The sequence below is a fragment of the Haemorhous mexicanus genome, chromosome 3 (genome assembly GCF_027477595.1).
Source record: "Haemorhous mexicanus isolate bHaeMex1 chromosome 3, bHaeMex1.pri, whole genome shotgun sequence".
In the NCBI taxonomy this organism is placed as follows: domain Eukaryota; kingdom Metazoa; phylum Chordata; class Aves; order Passeriformes; family Fringillidae; genus Haemorhous; species Haemorhous mexicanus.
In genome coordinates, this window is record NC_082343.1 from 7,042,050 (window position 1) to 7,058,235 (window position 16,186).

Below are 16,186 nucleotides of genomic sequence, written 5' to 3' on the forward strand. Positions count from 1 at the left end.
AAACATCTTGAAAATGCTACTTACAACAATTTCAATAAGACCTAAAGTTCATATCAAGACAAAATTGGATTTGAGTTTCTGGGATTGCATGTGTTATTAGCTGGTTCTTTAATTTCCTTTTTGATTGAAGAATGCAAGACTCAATGAAAGCATAATTGTGGGTGAAATGCAAATCAGAGATGCTAGGAGAAATGGTATTTGTAACAAAAACTTGTTTAGCAATTAATACTGTGATCTTTTGTGAAACCCTGAATTATCTGATGAGGTCGGGATTATTTTGTTGATCAGCTACCAGTATTGGGCTTAAAAAGCAACTGCTTCTTGGGGGGATTGTTAGTCAAAAGTGTTCTGATGAAGGTGTTCCAAAAGATAAGGTTATTTTGATATTGTACCCATTAATGGTTTTTTACACCCTTTAGCATTTGAGATCTTGCTAAGAGCATCACAAGTGTGCAAGGCATTGTTACAACCAGGCAGGTTTGCTGAAATCAGAGTTTTGAATTTCAATTTTTCCTTACTCTTGCTTGAATCCAGTTTTTCCCATTATTCCAAACTTTAACAGTCTTCTAACCACCTTTCATCTGTTGTGTATAGTGCTGTAGTCTCAGAACATGCAGAAAGGCTTTTCAGTGCAGCTCTGGGGGGAAGGTTGGAGAGGTGCTACTGGATTCCATGTAGTTTTTGTTGAAAAAGTTGTTGCTGCAATACATCCTGAAATGAAGATAAATAGTGTAAATTTGCTGCTTGCTGATAGATACAGGAGCATAAAATCAAATAAGGCACATTGTGACCCTTGCAGGACCAAAAAAGAAGGATATGTGGAGCTGACCTCTTGCCAGGCAAATGACTACTACAGAAATGAAGCAGCATCTGGGCAAGGGGAAAAGCATTCTTTCTCTTCAAAAATTAATGCATGAAATTGTTGAGCTAGTGCAATGCTGCATTAAGTCCAACAACCTGCACAAGCACTTTTTTTATCAGCGAGCATGTAGTATGTGTTCAGGTAGCATGAATTGCCTTTCTGTACAGTGAAGAACAAGCCATTAAGCATCAAATTCAGAATGCACCCCCTCTCTGTTCCTCCCAGGTGTACTGGCATTTTTGAGCTCCAGATTGGATGGAGATATTTCAGTTTTGAGTTGTTGTGGATTTCCTGAATACAATAGCTGCTGGTGTGACCCTTTAGTGTGGTTTACTGCAGTCTGAGGCAAGAACTGAAAAAAATCCACAGTGTGAATAATAAAGACAAACCAAGAATCAATATTGTATTTATTTAAAGGCCTAAACTAAGTAGATTAAATGTGCCAGACATAGTGTCCTGCTTTTTCACCCAACCTGCCCTATAACTTTCTTCCTCATATGTCTTTTGGGAAAAAAGATAAAAGAACATCTTTATTTCTTTTTTTTTTTTCCCTTTTTTTTTTTTCTTTCACAAGGAATAAGTATATATTGTTTCAGCTGATTATGTGCTCTTAGGAAATCTTTGATTTCCCTTGGAGAGCAGATAAGAACAGTGCTTCAGTAGAAATAATGTGAGATAGCTTTGTTTGTTCTTGTACGTGGATGGCCTTCCCCAAATGCTCTGTTGGTTTTAGATAATCCAGCGTGGTCTTTGTGTTGCATCTGCTAGAGCAAATGAACATGCTGGAAGTGATTTAAGGGCTAGAGCTGGGCTGGCAATGCTGTCTGTGTTCTTTACATGATTTTGTACCTTTTTCACTATTGCCTGTGTATGTTTCATTCCTCTAAAGTTTCCCAGACTTTCTGTGCTGCCATTTTCCTTCCTTTTGCTGTGGTGGCACATGTCCATTACATACATGGGTTTCCCCTGGCTCTTGTAACTCCTGCCATGCTGTGCTGCCTATTTGAGACAAAGTACTGAGAGCTCCTCTAGGGGGGTAGAATATAAGAAAATTAAGATAGTGCAGAAAGTAACCTCACCCCTAAGGAGCTGCAGCTGGGGCAATTATCAGAGATTAGGAGCAGGCCTGACTTTAACAGGCACAGCTGTAGGCAGTGAGAAGAAGAGTGCTATAAAAGAGTGGGGTGGCTGGGTGAGAAGGGAGCTGGAGTCAGTTGGCTGCTTTGTGAGGAAGGAAGAGTCACTGCTCTGAGGAGCTGCCCACGAGAACCACCAAGAAGGTGTGAAACTCTTGTGACAAGGAGACTGCAGCATGGAGCCCCTGCAATACAATGACAACAAGCTCAGCAAAGCTAGTAGCCCTGATATTTTCTTTTGCATTTGGCCCTTCTTCCCAAAATCCTACTCTCCATTTTGCAGCAAGAGGTTCCATACTCCCTCCTTCTCCTCCTCTTCCTCCACCTCAATCTGCTGCTCCTCAGGGCATTTTCCTGGCTCCCTCTGTCTGCACAAAGATCCATCAGCAAGAGGAGCAAGCCCCTCTTGGTAATTCCTACCCCTTGTCCCCCTGCTCAGCCTGTGGAGGCAGATATATTAGTAGACATCCAAAACCAGTAAGGAGTGGCACCTCAAGAATATCTCTACTTCAGATAAGCCTTCAATTCGAGCCTGCAATCAGTAGCAAGTGCCATGAGGAACAGTGCCGTGCAAGGTACTCAATCATTACTCTATCCCCACTGCTGAACAGATCATCCCTTGGTGCTTAGAGAGATTGTGTGTCAAGGAGGGTCTGGGATAGTGTCAGTGTAGGTGAAGGAGGTCCAATGCCCTGGACATTTCAAGAGCAAGTACCAGTTTCAAGTGGAATTCAGAGCGTGTGGGTGCATGGGGCTTGATTTGGTTGGGTTTTATCTCCTGTGGCATTAGCAAGAAACTTCAGGAAGGTAGGATTGATTCCTTACACTTTGCTGCACGTGAGAACAACAGGGCATTTTTATTTAAATCAGTGGGTAGAATAAATATTTAACCATGTTGGAATTGTAACTCCACTGAAGCCAATATCCCATTGCTGTGCAATTCAGTGTATGATGGGAGATTTCACAGCTGACTAGTGCTTTACACTTTGTTTCAAATTACTTCGGCTGTATTATGTTGCCACCTTAAAACCCAACTTGCTTGTTAGGTATGGCAAAACAGAAGATTTAATACTCTGCATTAGGAAGCTCATGTACACTTTGAGATCTCTTTCAATTAACATTTCTTTGTACAACGTTTGTTTCTGGAATAGCAATTCTGGTTATGGTATAAAGTGTATTTAAAGGAGAATGATGTGCTTGAGCTCGGGAACAGCTGTATACATGTGTTTAAACAGCTGTGTACTTTACACAGACATTGCATATGCACTCTCATAGGCAGATTTTTTTAATTGCAAAACTACCTGTGTGAGTCTGTCTTCCACTTGCATTTGCATTGTGTAGGCTTTCTCCTCCCATAGGAGAATGCTAATGGCAAGAGCAGGGAGATCTTTTTGCTTTCAGTGTTGCACTGGTGTCTGTCTGATCTTTCCCCTACTGTGCTCATCTTGAAGCCTAATTTTCTGCTTGGGCATTAGAAATTCCCTGACAGACAGAAAAGCTCCATCACACAGCACAGTAAACACCACAGCTAAGAAGCAGTTTTGCTTCCCAGAGTCTCCAAGTATTGCTTGCTATGTTTTTTTTTACAAGACTGCCACAGAATCCATTTCTCTATGATGTATCCCCTGCAAGCATACTCCTTTACAAATGCTGGGAAAGTGAAACCAAAACCTAGACTTCTAATAAAAAAAATCTTCTACTACTGCAGAAAATTGAAAATCTTACACACATGCAGCTCTCCTTCAGAACAGCATTATGATACTTCTTGCAGAAAGGTACTTGTAGGGGAACACTGTTCCTCCTCAGTAGTCCAAGTGTAAGTGTTCACTAAAACTTCTTCCCCCCTCCAATGCTAATAAACATCAAACAACTCAATAAACTTGAAATCTAGTTTTTCTTCAGTGGTATCTTTGGACTTACTGGTGCAAGCCTCTGCTCAGATGACCTACACGATTACAGTGCACATCTCTGTTCAGCTGACACTTTGAACACAGTTATGTGGCAGGTGTTTTTCCAATGATATCAACATGGCAGAGCATGAAGTGAAGCATGGTGTGATGTTGTGTATTTCAGAGAGACCAGCTGTGACCTAGTTTGTCTTGCATTGTAGCCACCTTCTGGCAACTGACTTCTTTCAGCTGCAGCCCTAAGCTGAGCCCAGACAGGGAACAGAAAAGCACCTGAGCTGTAGATGGTGCAGGTGAGTTGATGTGCTGATTAGACAAGAGGCCCCTATCAGCCAGCACAGCCTGGGCACCTCTTCTGACAAGCCAGGGCTGAGCAAGCCCTGTTCCCAGGAGAGTCCATGTGTCTTGACCTCCAACTTGTCTTGATTTTGCTGGCTTGTGTGAGTTTCATCATGCTCCCTGGTGCCAGCATTGACCCTGACTGACTTAACCAGGGATCCCTGTCTTACCCAGTGCACTTCTGTGGATGAAGAAAGGCTCTCCCTTATTTCAGTGCTCTACCAGCTTTGTGTCACTATATCAGAGCAGAAAAGTTCTTGTGAGGTTCTTTATTAACCACCTTTCACCAGCTGCATCTGTCATGTCAGTTGAATGCAAGTGGAAATGATTCTTCAGGAACTGCATGTAGTTTTCTGTTCCTGCTCAATTTTTTCACTCAAGGAAAATCTAAAGGTCTGTGCCTTTCTTGGGAGCAGTTGAGAAGCATATAGTGATTTCTTCAGAATAACGTTTTGTTCATGCATTTTGAAAATTTATTTCCCCTTCTTTATTTTACATGAATGATAATTAATTACTGTAGCACAGTCTGTGAAGGATACAGTGAATTGGTGCAGCTTTGTTTCTTGGGGTAACAGAAAGGTTACTGGCTTTTCACAGTACTTAATTCCACTTTCTCAGAGTTAGTTTTTGAGTGGACAGCAAATAAGGTTTTCTCTGGCTGAATGAGTTCAATAAGGCAAGGTAGGTTATTTAGCAGAAGATTCATGGCTCTTCAGTTTAGTCTTCAACATAGCTGATCCAAATGAGGGTACTTTCTTTCCAAGTTATGAGAGTCCACAAAAATGTTCAAGACAGGAACTTAGCTTGTTTGACCAATCAGTATGTGACAATGGTTATTAAAAAAAAGAAGAGTGAGTGAAAAAAAGGCAAAAAGCACAAGAATAGCAAGACAATAAGCTTTTTGGTAGAATACTATAATCTCTTTCCAAAGAGATTGGATTTACCATGGTAATGGGAATCAACGTGAATTCATGAGTGAATTCATTTTGACTGCTGAAATACATCTCTGACAAGATGATTACATGGGATCAGTGGCAAGATTTTTCTGTTTATTTCACAGCTGAAGGACAAGTGGATGTATTGAGTTAACCCTACCTCAGGCATGCTGGGCTGTGCATCTCATTTGTTCTCTTTTGTTGTCCTAAGCACTATCTGCATTGTCAATAGCTGGCCTTAACCCACATGGCCATAACAAAGCACAGTTATTTATGTGCTGGTTGTGATTCAGAAGGTATTTACAGTACCAATAATAATATCAGTTTTCAGAACATATATGGAATAAATTCTTAGTACCTTTTTTCTCTCCTTTCCCACTTACTTCCTTTAAATCATCTTTGTATTCCATGCCATCTGGTGCTGATGATTCCCACATAGGCAAGTACTTGATGCACGGTGGAGATACCCTGTCATACTGACTGCAGAGATGGCCTTCAATACAGTCCCCATTTTAAAAATGTGACAAGTTACTATTTGGAGAGCCTCATTTATATATCTGTAAACATACTGACAAATTTATAAACCTAAAACATGGAAGCTTTTCCATTTTAACAGGCTTGTTGATTAAGCCGTGGGACTCAGGGTTGATTTTAGCACACAGGAACAGTCTGCAAACTGTTACATCTTGATATATGCACAAATATGCCAGTGTAGATATTTTTCTGAGGAAAATATGAAAATACATTATGATTATTTGTGTTGATGTGCATTTGGTTCTTTTCATGATTTGCTTCAAAATTAAACCATTAAAGCTGGCAAATAAGAATATTAGGCTCGTGACGAGCCTTTTAGAGTCCACAGAAAAGGGAACATTTTAAATTAATAAAAACCTGCCTAGCACTTAGGCTCTGGTAGCAAAAAAGGATACAGACCTTTTTTTACCAGGAGGAGTTGATTTACAGAAAACATTACGCATCTCAGTTGAACTGACAAATTATAACACTTATCACTACAGCTACTGAAGTGATTTTTCTGGATTGACATTTGCTTGTTAGTATTATAGCCCTCCTGTTATAATCTGTTATCTTAATCCTCAGGTAGATCATATTAAAGTTTGATTACTTAATACCTTTGTTTTGTTAATGGGCTTTTCTTGGGGAGCTGGCATTACCTGATTGTAAGTTAGACATTTTTTGTAAGACTGGATCAAGCCCAGTAAAAGAGGCAGAGAAGGCTACCAGCATCTCCACAAAGTTTGGGAGTCCCTGAAATAGAGTTCTGTTAGTTTTGTGTCTCAAAATCCTTGTTGCTCTGTTATGCTTTGAAGAATATTTTGCAGGGCTGGAGTTGGACTCTGTGATCCTTGTGGGTACATTTCAATTCAGAATTGTCTATGATTCTATGGACTGCTGGTATATGTTTTTCTGATGCTGCACAGATAAATTAGGCAGAGTAACAGACAGTCACAATTAGTAAATGTTTCTCCACTGAATCCCCCAAGCACACAAGACTGAGCATTTACACAAGGGTATCTAACAGCAGGGAATTCATTGCATATTTTGTGTACTTTGATGAAACAGGATGATTTATGTTCTTACCAGTTGCATTCCAGGGAAGAAATACAAAATGTAATGGGAATATCAGTGTATAGCTCTAGTTACTCTCTTCATTCTCCTCCACACTCTTCTCCTCTAAAACAGCACATTTATTTCATATCAGATACATCCAAATAATTCTACCATATCTTATCATGCCTTTGCAGGGAAATCATGGCCATGATGACTGTCACAGCCTAGAGCTTGCTTTGCCAGCTGTTTCACAGGTCAGGGCCACAATTTCCAGGAATAAGTTGGTAAAGCCCTGGAAAGAGTTGCAGAATCCTGTAAGTTTGAAGCCATCTCAAAGGAAGCTTTCCTAGGCTGTCTCTGTGGGTGGTATCTGTGCAAAGACATACCAAAAGCAGTGCAGTTCAGATGAGGTGCACTTCAAATGATGGTAGCACACCCTGGTTCCTGCTGACTTAGAGATCTTGCCCCCACTGCCCCATCATCAGCTGTGATGATGGAAGCTGTGCTGTAAAGGGTGGCTTCTGAACTCAGAGAGGCACCAGAGGAGGGCCTCCTGCTCATATCCAGGATTTTGCTGTACTTGAGGAGCTGGGATCCTGGTAATGGATGGTGAGATGTGATCAGCTGGCACTGCAAAATGCAGATGGTGGCAGTAAAATTGTCCTTTGCTGAGGCAGCTCTTCAGGAAGCAGACACAGCCCTGTGTTTTGGTATGGGTGGGTATGTTGCCAAGGTGTTTGCTGTGGCAGTGGGGGATGTAAAAAGCTCAGTCCAAGTGAGGGACCTGTGTCTGTGGGTAGGTGCACTTTGCCACACACCTGCCCGTGACATACAACCTGCCAACCCTCTCTTGTTCTTCATGCAGACAAACACAGTGAAGTCCTGCACCTCATGGCCAGTGTCTGCTTTTCTGTGCCCTTGTCCTTTTCAGTATGCTGGAGGAGCACTCACTGCAGTAACATGGCCCAGTGTCACTCATTACTTTACCTGTTTTATCTTTTGTGAAATTGAGCCTTTAGCCAGAATTGCCTGAGCTGCTGCTCCAGCAGTCAGTAAACTGTGAGGCACCTCGAGCTCATTTCTCTCAAGTAATTTGATTCCCACGTGCTTCCTGAGATTGCTTTTTCACTGAAAGAGGGAAAGAGGGGATGGGGGTGTGCAGATGGGAGCAAACCAGAAATGTTATGGCAGGCAGATGTAGGCTAGAGATAAAAACAATGCAAAAGCGTGTTTTAACAGATCCCATCTTGCTGTATCTTCCTTTAACCCAATCCTATAAACAAAAATGTTTTTCTGCTTGAGAATTAGACACACAGGGGCTTTTGTGCTGGTGCAAGGTTTGCAACAGGAGGCTAATTCCATCCTGCTTCTGCATGTAGTCAGTAAGATAATCCTTTCCATAAAATTTGCAGAAATGTGTGAAAAATGCTAATTCAATGATTCTTTTTGGGGGGTGGCTGATCATAAAAGGCTCTGATGGATTTCAACATATTTTCTAAAATCACTCACAGAATTCAGGGCTGTTTATTTAGGTTGCTGAACTGTTTCCTTTCCATTGTGGTGACTTAGTAGTAATTGAAAACCAGTTTCTAGATAAGTATCTATTTAAGACCTGGTTAGTATGGCAACAGTTTCTAAACAGTGTACAATTTATGGAGAGATTCTATACAATAGCCAGTGCTTTATCACCATTTTGGCCAACTACCCTGCTGCAAGGGAGTGAAAAACAAGCCTGAAGAGTTAATCTTGCTGGAGGGAGCATTGTTCTGAAAATAAACCATTCAGTGCATAAACAATAGTATATCACTTGTCTGAAATACACATTTGTCCCTCTGCGTGGTGTTCATTTTATGTCCAGGCAGAGCTACCACACTCAGGGTATGGATTTCTGTGTGAAAAAGTCCCAGTTTGTTAGCTAGGATATTCCTAATTTGAGCAGATGGTCTGCTCAGAGCTCTGTTATTTTATATTATGAAAATGAGGCTGTTGGAAGTCCCCGCTCTGGGTTTCGTTAGTGGTCCTTAGCTGGTGTCATGAGACATATGCCTTGATGATATCAGCAACATTATTAAATGCTACAAGAATTTATTTTCCCAGCAGCAATGGAAGTATCCACAGTAACATTTGTAGGGTTTAAGCTAGTTTTCTATCTTGGACCTGGTAACTATATTTTTTAAAATGTAAAAATATGCTTTGTTTAGAACTGTATTCAAAGCAGGCACATGCTAAATGTTGGTATTATTCAAAACTGAGTGTTTTAGTTGTTTTTCTTGATGAACTGTTGTCATCTGTCACTTCAGAACAGTACGCATGCTGCTGGAGCTAATCTCTGAAGAGTCAGTTAACAGGGAGTGATGTTTTGGGAATGTGATTCAGTGGAAGGATTTTGGTTTGGGTGGGTTTGTTCCTGACCTTGCATTGCACAAATTCTGAAAAAGGGTTAAAGAAACATATAAGTCAAAAATCTGAAAATGTATAATTTTTTGCAGTATCTGCATTTCAGTTTATGGTGCAAGGGTGATGTAAGAAAAGCTGTATCTACACAGCTGTATGCCAAATTTCTTGTCTCTTTCTAACCCTGCTACTTGCTTGTCCACTGTGCCTGCAGCTCCACCTCTTCAAAGGCTGTTCTATTAATCTCACCTACTGAGAGAGATTCATACAGCTTATGGGGTTTTATTTTTAAATCCTCACAGAAATGATTTGCTGCCCCCAAGTTAGGAATTTAAAGGAAAATTAAATTAAGGTGCCTAAGTAATGAAAGCATCCATGGATTTGGCAGGTGGAAACCATCAAAGCAAAAAGTCTGTATCCCTGGAAAGAGTTTTGTTATTGTTTAGTGCTGGGGGGAACTACTATTGCTAATGTATCATGCAACATAAGGCCTTAAGTTCATATGCTTATGCTTCATGAAGTCTTTAATTTCCAAAGTAGTTTGTTATGATTCAGGTCATAAATTGAGAGATTTCCAAATCAAACATTTCTCTCTTTATAAGGCCTGTGGCAGTGGGGTCATGGGGTGGTATAGTTTTGCTGACAGATGGATTAAAAAAAGGAAGCCTTGAGAAAGCCCTTATGCCTTAAGAAACGTCCGAATTTTTCTTGCTGCCATGAAGTGTAAGCCTAGTATTTGTTACTGTGATGTATGTGCTGAATGCTTGCCTGCCCAGTATGACACATGTATAGCTCTCTGTTGTTTCTTCTTCTCTTGAGCAGTGGACTTTGCTTAACTAGAGTCAAGGAAAAAAAAAAAAAATCCAATAAAGCATTGTGCCTATTTTCAATTTATTTAGCTGGGGGGAAATGTAACAGATGTTGCCTAAAACCTTTATACAAATCTGTGAAGAAGGGAGTTGACCAACTGTGATTCCAAAATATTTTAAAGAACAGGAAGAAAAAAAGCCCAGATTTTTGTTTTCTTATATATAAAATAAATATATGCCTTTTAATTATCTGCCATTTCTTCTCTTTTTTAGGTTTTCCAAATGAGCCTGCTGCTGTCATTGCCCTTAGCACTATTAAGGAATGGTTAAGCAAGAATCACAATGAGGTATGGAATAAAATAAATTTTTCAGATTTCTATTTAAGGTGATGGTCTTTGACTCCAAAACTGTGAAAAGAGTAAACACAGGCTTGAGCCTTGTAGTCTTTTATTATTTAGTCTTAAGACCAGTGAAGTCAGGTCAGGACATTATGGCCAGGGGAAGATTTTTAAATCTAAAAGCTATACTAGAGTTCAAAGGAAATACCTTTGTTTGAAACCATACTGTGCATTTCCTGTGCATTGTAACCTTTCCTGGCAAAGGAGAAGACTGTTCTCTTCCTAAGCTGTTTCTGAGTGTCAGAGTTTTTGGGTAATAATGAGGAGATCCTTGGAAAGGACATGTGCATACCAGTTGTCACTGGTAAATGGCCACCAAAGGTCAGTGATGTTCCAGAGGTCACTTTACAGTAAAGAGCTGTAGGTTCCTATTTTGTATTTTCTTTTTTTTTTTTTTTGTTTGCTTACTATTAAGTGTTCATTCTCCCAGAAACACTCACTAAATAGATGAATTTTTAATAGTACTGCTCATCCTCCAGTGGCAACATTATAGTGATTATTTATACAAGACAAAAAATGCTTTTACCAGAATGATCTGCCTCTCTCCCCTTTCCAGTGTTTGTCTTGCTCTGTTCCTAGTGTTGGACTGGAGAAGTGCAGCAAAAAAAGTGGCAAAAACACATAAAATCATCATGACTTAAACTGACAGTGTGCCTGTTTCCTCATGAGGATAGCCAGCAGATTTCAGACAGTTAAAGCTGTTTGGTATTTTGTCTGAAAACATCGAACAAAGCATTCAGGGGAGAAGCACTGCATACAAGGACATAATCAGTAACATTTTTTCTATCTAGCAATGTATTCAGGGAGCCTGCTTTTTCCCAAGAATCTGATATGTCAGGCTATGAATTTAGTGGGTTTATGTGGTTTTTGTTTGGGTTTTTTGCCAAGTTTGGATTGAAAGGAAGTAATGTGTGGAGATTTGAGCGGTACAGTTGAGGTTTTCAAACCTGGAGGTGCACTAAGGAGGGCATACCTGTTTGGACACTGATTCTTTCAGCACTGAGTAGTTGGTTGCTGTGGCTTTTGCTGCTGTCACAGCTAGAAGGCTGAGCAGTGAAGCAGGAATTTTGGGTGGACAGACTCAATGAACACTATTAGTGCCTAAATCTCATCAGCTTAGCCATGAATTTACATTTTTGGGATCTTGTCTGGTTGTAATTTTAATCTTGATGTGTAAGGTTAGAACAATTATGTTTGTGGTGCTTACCCTCTTATAATTTCTCCTAGCTTCATTTTTACCCCATAATTTAAAAAATTGGCTAAAAGGTTTGTTTTTGGTTTTTGCTCCAGAAATAAGCTTTTCTTCCATAAAAGCTGAGTCTGTATTGTATATACACCTCCTGCCTTGCTCCTCACAAACTCCAGTTTAACCAGAATTACTTGTACATTTTTTTACAGTTGTTTATTACTGTCCTTTACAATATTTGGACAATGAAAGGAGCCCGGCTCTCCTAACTACAAAGCAATTATTTAAAGTTATCCTACTCATCTTACACAGCTGTCTTTTCAATTTGGACTATTACAGCTCATAGTTGTTGTCTTAAATGTGTTTTGCCTAACATCCTGAATCCCAGCCCCACCAAGCTGAGGTCTCACTCTGTTTGATGCACTTGAAGACATATGGGTGGTGCAATTATTGCATATTACTGATGAAGATGATTCAGAGCTGTTCCTCCAGAGGTTTTGTTGATTTTCGAAGGAAGTAGAGTATTATGTTTCTGTCAAGATACGTTTTGAGGGTTTGGTTATCCACAGCTTTGTACTTTCTCACATGAAGCTTGCTGTCTTCCTGAGGTTTGTCCACAATCCATTGGTTTAGGTTTTAGATTATGGCACACTAGCTTGTTTTACATGTTGTAAACAGGACAGCAGCAAAATAAAGATACTTAATTTTATTGAGGACAGCAGTCACTTTTGCAGTGAAAGGGATCCTTGGGAAGCATGCCATTACTGGGTTTGTCATTTAATGCATATAGCAGTGTGAGCATGGTTACCTGGTTTAAAAGAACTGTACCAAGTGTCAATTTGATCCATTTTATATTGTTAGGGAGCCACAAAATGTTTTGCATTGCAAGGAACCTTGAAGTGCATCTAATTCCATCCCCTGCATGGGCAAGGATGCTCCCCACTTTAGCAGGCTGCTCAGGGCCCCATCCATCCTGGCCTTGAACACTTCCAGAGATGTGTACACTCACTCCCTTGGACTAGATTTTGTGTTTTGAGAAGTAATATTATACATTACCCAAGCTTTTCCCCAAAGCAGCTCATCATACAGCAATGGAATTAAGGGACTTTCTGAGCTTTATAAGGTCTCCTCCTTATTGCACACAGCCCCATGATATAGTCCTTTCTACAAAGATCTGTCTTAAAGGGAGATCGATTCCCACTACACCCACTGGATATTTAAATTCACATTTTCTAGTCTGGGAGCAAAACCTCTAATGATCTGGCATGAGGGCAGCTTTTCAGAGTGCTGTCTGTGTTACCACTGAGCAAACCTGCTCTCTGCTGCTGCCTGCCCTGTCAGGATGAGTTGGTGTGTCCTGCTAACACCTCTCCTGAGCAAGAGAGGCCTCCTACACTTGGCTCTGCCAGAGTTGAATTAATCAAAGTCAGCTTCTTTCCCTCAACCTTTGTTCTGCAATCTGCCTCACCTGTGAGGAGGTTCTGCTCCTTCAGTCCCAAAGGTGTCTGGCAGCCAGTTATGCCCTTGGACCTAAGGTCTCAAACTCCTTGATTGTGGAATGTGAATTGACTGAATTCAAGAGGTTTCAGTGCAAGATAGAGAGCATGCTCACCAGGGGATCTGCCTCCATAGCAATACACCTGGCAAAACCAGGCAGGTGAATAAGATGGAAAGCTGACAGATTTCCAAGTCTTTTGTTGTGCTCTGCAGCAGCCATGTCTTGTCTGCCTTCCAGCAACCCAGGAATCTGTGACAAATTTGGGAAAGATAAGGTAATATTCTTGTTTTCAACTCCCTGCCTTTCTGTAGTACTTCTTTCCTTTGATGGTATAATGAAGATTTTTTTAGATATTTATATGAATTCCAAATATAAATAAAGCAGTTGCTATATTCCTTAGTCAGCCCAGAGGCCTGAAAATGTAACTTGAATGACTTCTGCAAGCTGTGTTAGAGTCCTGCAAATTCCTCTGTCACAGTATTTAAAAGACAAGTGATTTGCATTTAATAAAAGGTTTTCTTATCCAAGCCCATGGTTCTGCTTGACCCCTCAGGTGTTTGTATAAAAACTTATTAGCATGCTTAACTCTGATGTCACTTAGATGAATGTCTCATTACCATGCAAATGGAGTTAGCTGCTTTCTGAGGTTAATTGTTACAAAGCAACAGAGAGGTATTTCTAGTTTAATTTACTCAACACCCAGCCACCACAGTCCAGCAGCCTAAAACTCAACTGCATAAGGTCATCTGGGAAAAACAACCATATTTTAAGCAGTGGTTTGGACTCAGTTTTGTGCAACAGCAGCACCCTTCCACTCTTGAAATGAAGCCCTTAGTCAAACTAATCTCTGGCCATGCTTTACACCAAGGTTTGCTGACTTGCAGCCAGGGGGCAAATCTAGTTTAGAAGCTGGTAAATGGTGTTATGCTGTAAGTGTAGAAATGCCTTGGAGCAAACTCCCCAGGATGGCCTCAGTCAGCAGAAGTGCTTAATTTACTGCAGACCACCTAGGCTACCTCCTTAGCAAACTGTGCTTTCACTTTGCACAAAGTGCTCCAGAGGTTTAATAGAATTCTTCAGAGCACAAAATAGAACTGGAGTTCACTCTTTAGGAAATTGCACCCTGGGATTCATTTTAAAATGCACATGAAGCTTTTTAAACAGGTCAGAATGTTTGTTTCTGGGGTAATTTGGCAAGATTTGAGGTGTTGCCAGCTGATTTCCTGTATTTCAAAAACATTATGACAACTTTAAATACTGGACCCCCTACATTACTGGGGGTGATGGGGAGAGGGTTATCTTTGGGTTTTTGTGGCAGATATCTAGGAATGTTTACAATGATAGAAGTTATCTACTTCTGCTTTGCTATGTTTCTCAGAAGGGTGAAAAATAAAAATACCTCAGTGTGTGCCTCATCATACAATACACTGACATGAAAGGCCTCGGGACTTTTTTCATTGCTCAAGAAAATACTTTAATTTAACAGCACATTTAGTTCAAAGTATTGTTCTTTCTCTTGCAGAATATCTCACAACATTTAATACACGCCCTCGTAGAACAACTAGAATGGTGCAATGGCAATGTGTGTGCCATTGAAATAACTGATACAAATTAAAAGCACATAAATGAGAAGTAAACAAACACATTCATAATTCCTTTTCATTAGATTCATTGCTGAAGAGAGACTTCTTTTCTTATTTTGCCTGAAGTACATGAGACTTAGGTCCTTGTCTTTTAGCAGGTAGTTATATATCATCCCACAGCCAAAAAAAAGTGAACATTTCCAGCACAGCAGGATGAGCCAAATCCCAGTCCAGCTGAAATTAGTGGAACTCTGTTTTAATGGGGCTGGGGAGGTGGTCAGGATCACATTTGCTATACTCCTCCTGGCAGAAATGTTCATGAGGAAACCCCTGTTTCTCTAGTTAGGCACACTCCAAGGTGGGTGCCCTGTGCTTGTGCTTCCTTTGGTATAGTGCTCCATCCCAATGTGATGTGTAGGGGTATTTTCCACTGCTGAGGTAGCTAAAGGTAGGATATCTCATGCACCTAAAATGGTGCTGGGTACTGGTGACCAGGTTGGAGAGAGATCTTGTGATGAGCAGCTACTGCCTGGGAGGGCAGAGCAAAGGGAGCTGCCACCTCTCTCTAGTGCACAAAGCAGGCTTGCCTGAAAGATCATTTCAATATTAATTTTATTGTGTTTTTAATTTCTCTAACCCCCTTCTTTTTGTGGTCTCAGCAATCTAATTCTGGCTCTTCATTCTTCAGAGACAATTAAACAAAGTGGCATCTTGAGATGAGGTCTAGGCTTTATCTCTGCAGAAGGATGCAGATGGAGACAGCGTGTCTTGGAGAATGTTGCCTGCTGCAGTTCCATTTAATGTAACCTCAGTCAGATTTCCCTAGGGCAGAGCAACTAACTTTCAACATGTATTCCAGAAAGGAGTGGAGTAGCTAGCTGGCAATATTTAATTAATGAAAGCAAGTACAAAAAAACCCCAAGCATGTAAATTAATGCAAACAACTCCCCTTAAGACGGCATGACTTTTACTTTTGATTTGTTAGTTTTCATGTTTACAGTTTTAGTTGTCAACAAAACCATGTGAAATTTTGACTAAAATATACGTATTTATGCCTAAGGGGATATCTTTTAGTTAGGGCCTGCAGTGACATGTATTTATTGTAAAGATTATTTGTTACTCAGAAATAAAGCTCTGAAAATGCAGGTTTCAGTAGAAGCCACTGACAGATCCTCAAGGACAGTAAGGGTGCCGATAAAAATTCATCCGGCTATTTTGGTCGCTCTGATATGCCAGTATCACTTGATTAACATAATCTCCTCCCCTCCCCCAGCACTGTTCTCTTGGGTAGGTAAAAAAATGATCTCCTTTCTATTTCTACATTCTAATTAGGTGGTAATCATATGCTGCTCTGATTGAAATGAAAATCAGCCATCATGCCACTGTCATCTTGCTGAAGTCGAGGAAAAAAAAATGCTTTTCAACTGGTGCAAAATTTAAATGATTTGCTTGCTCTGTGTAGCCGCTCTCTCACCAGGCTCAGAGAGATTCAGTGCTGTCCCCAAAGCCCAAATCTAACTACCATCCCTACAGACAATTCATTTTCTGAAATGATAAGGCAGCTGCCAAG

At 40.4% G+C, this 16,186-nt stretch overlaps 1 protein-coding gene across 3 annotated transcripts in view; it reads left to right on the forward strand.

Moving 5' to 3' along the window:
• Positions 1-16,186, forward strand: part of MACROD2 (mono-ADP ribosylhydrolase 2) — an 851,353-nt gene that overhangs the window by 589,515 nt on the left and 245,652 nt on the right. For all 3 annotated transcript variants that reach the window (XM_059840665.1, XM_059840666.1, XM_059840664.1), the window contains exon 8: positions 10,225-10,298. In XM_059840665.1, coding sequence (XP_059696648.1) covers positions 10,225-10,298 — 74 coding nt within the window. The remainder of the gene's footprint in view (positions 1-10,224; positions 10,299-16,186) is intronic.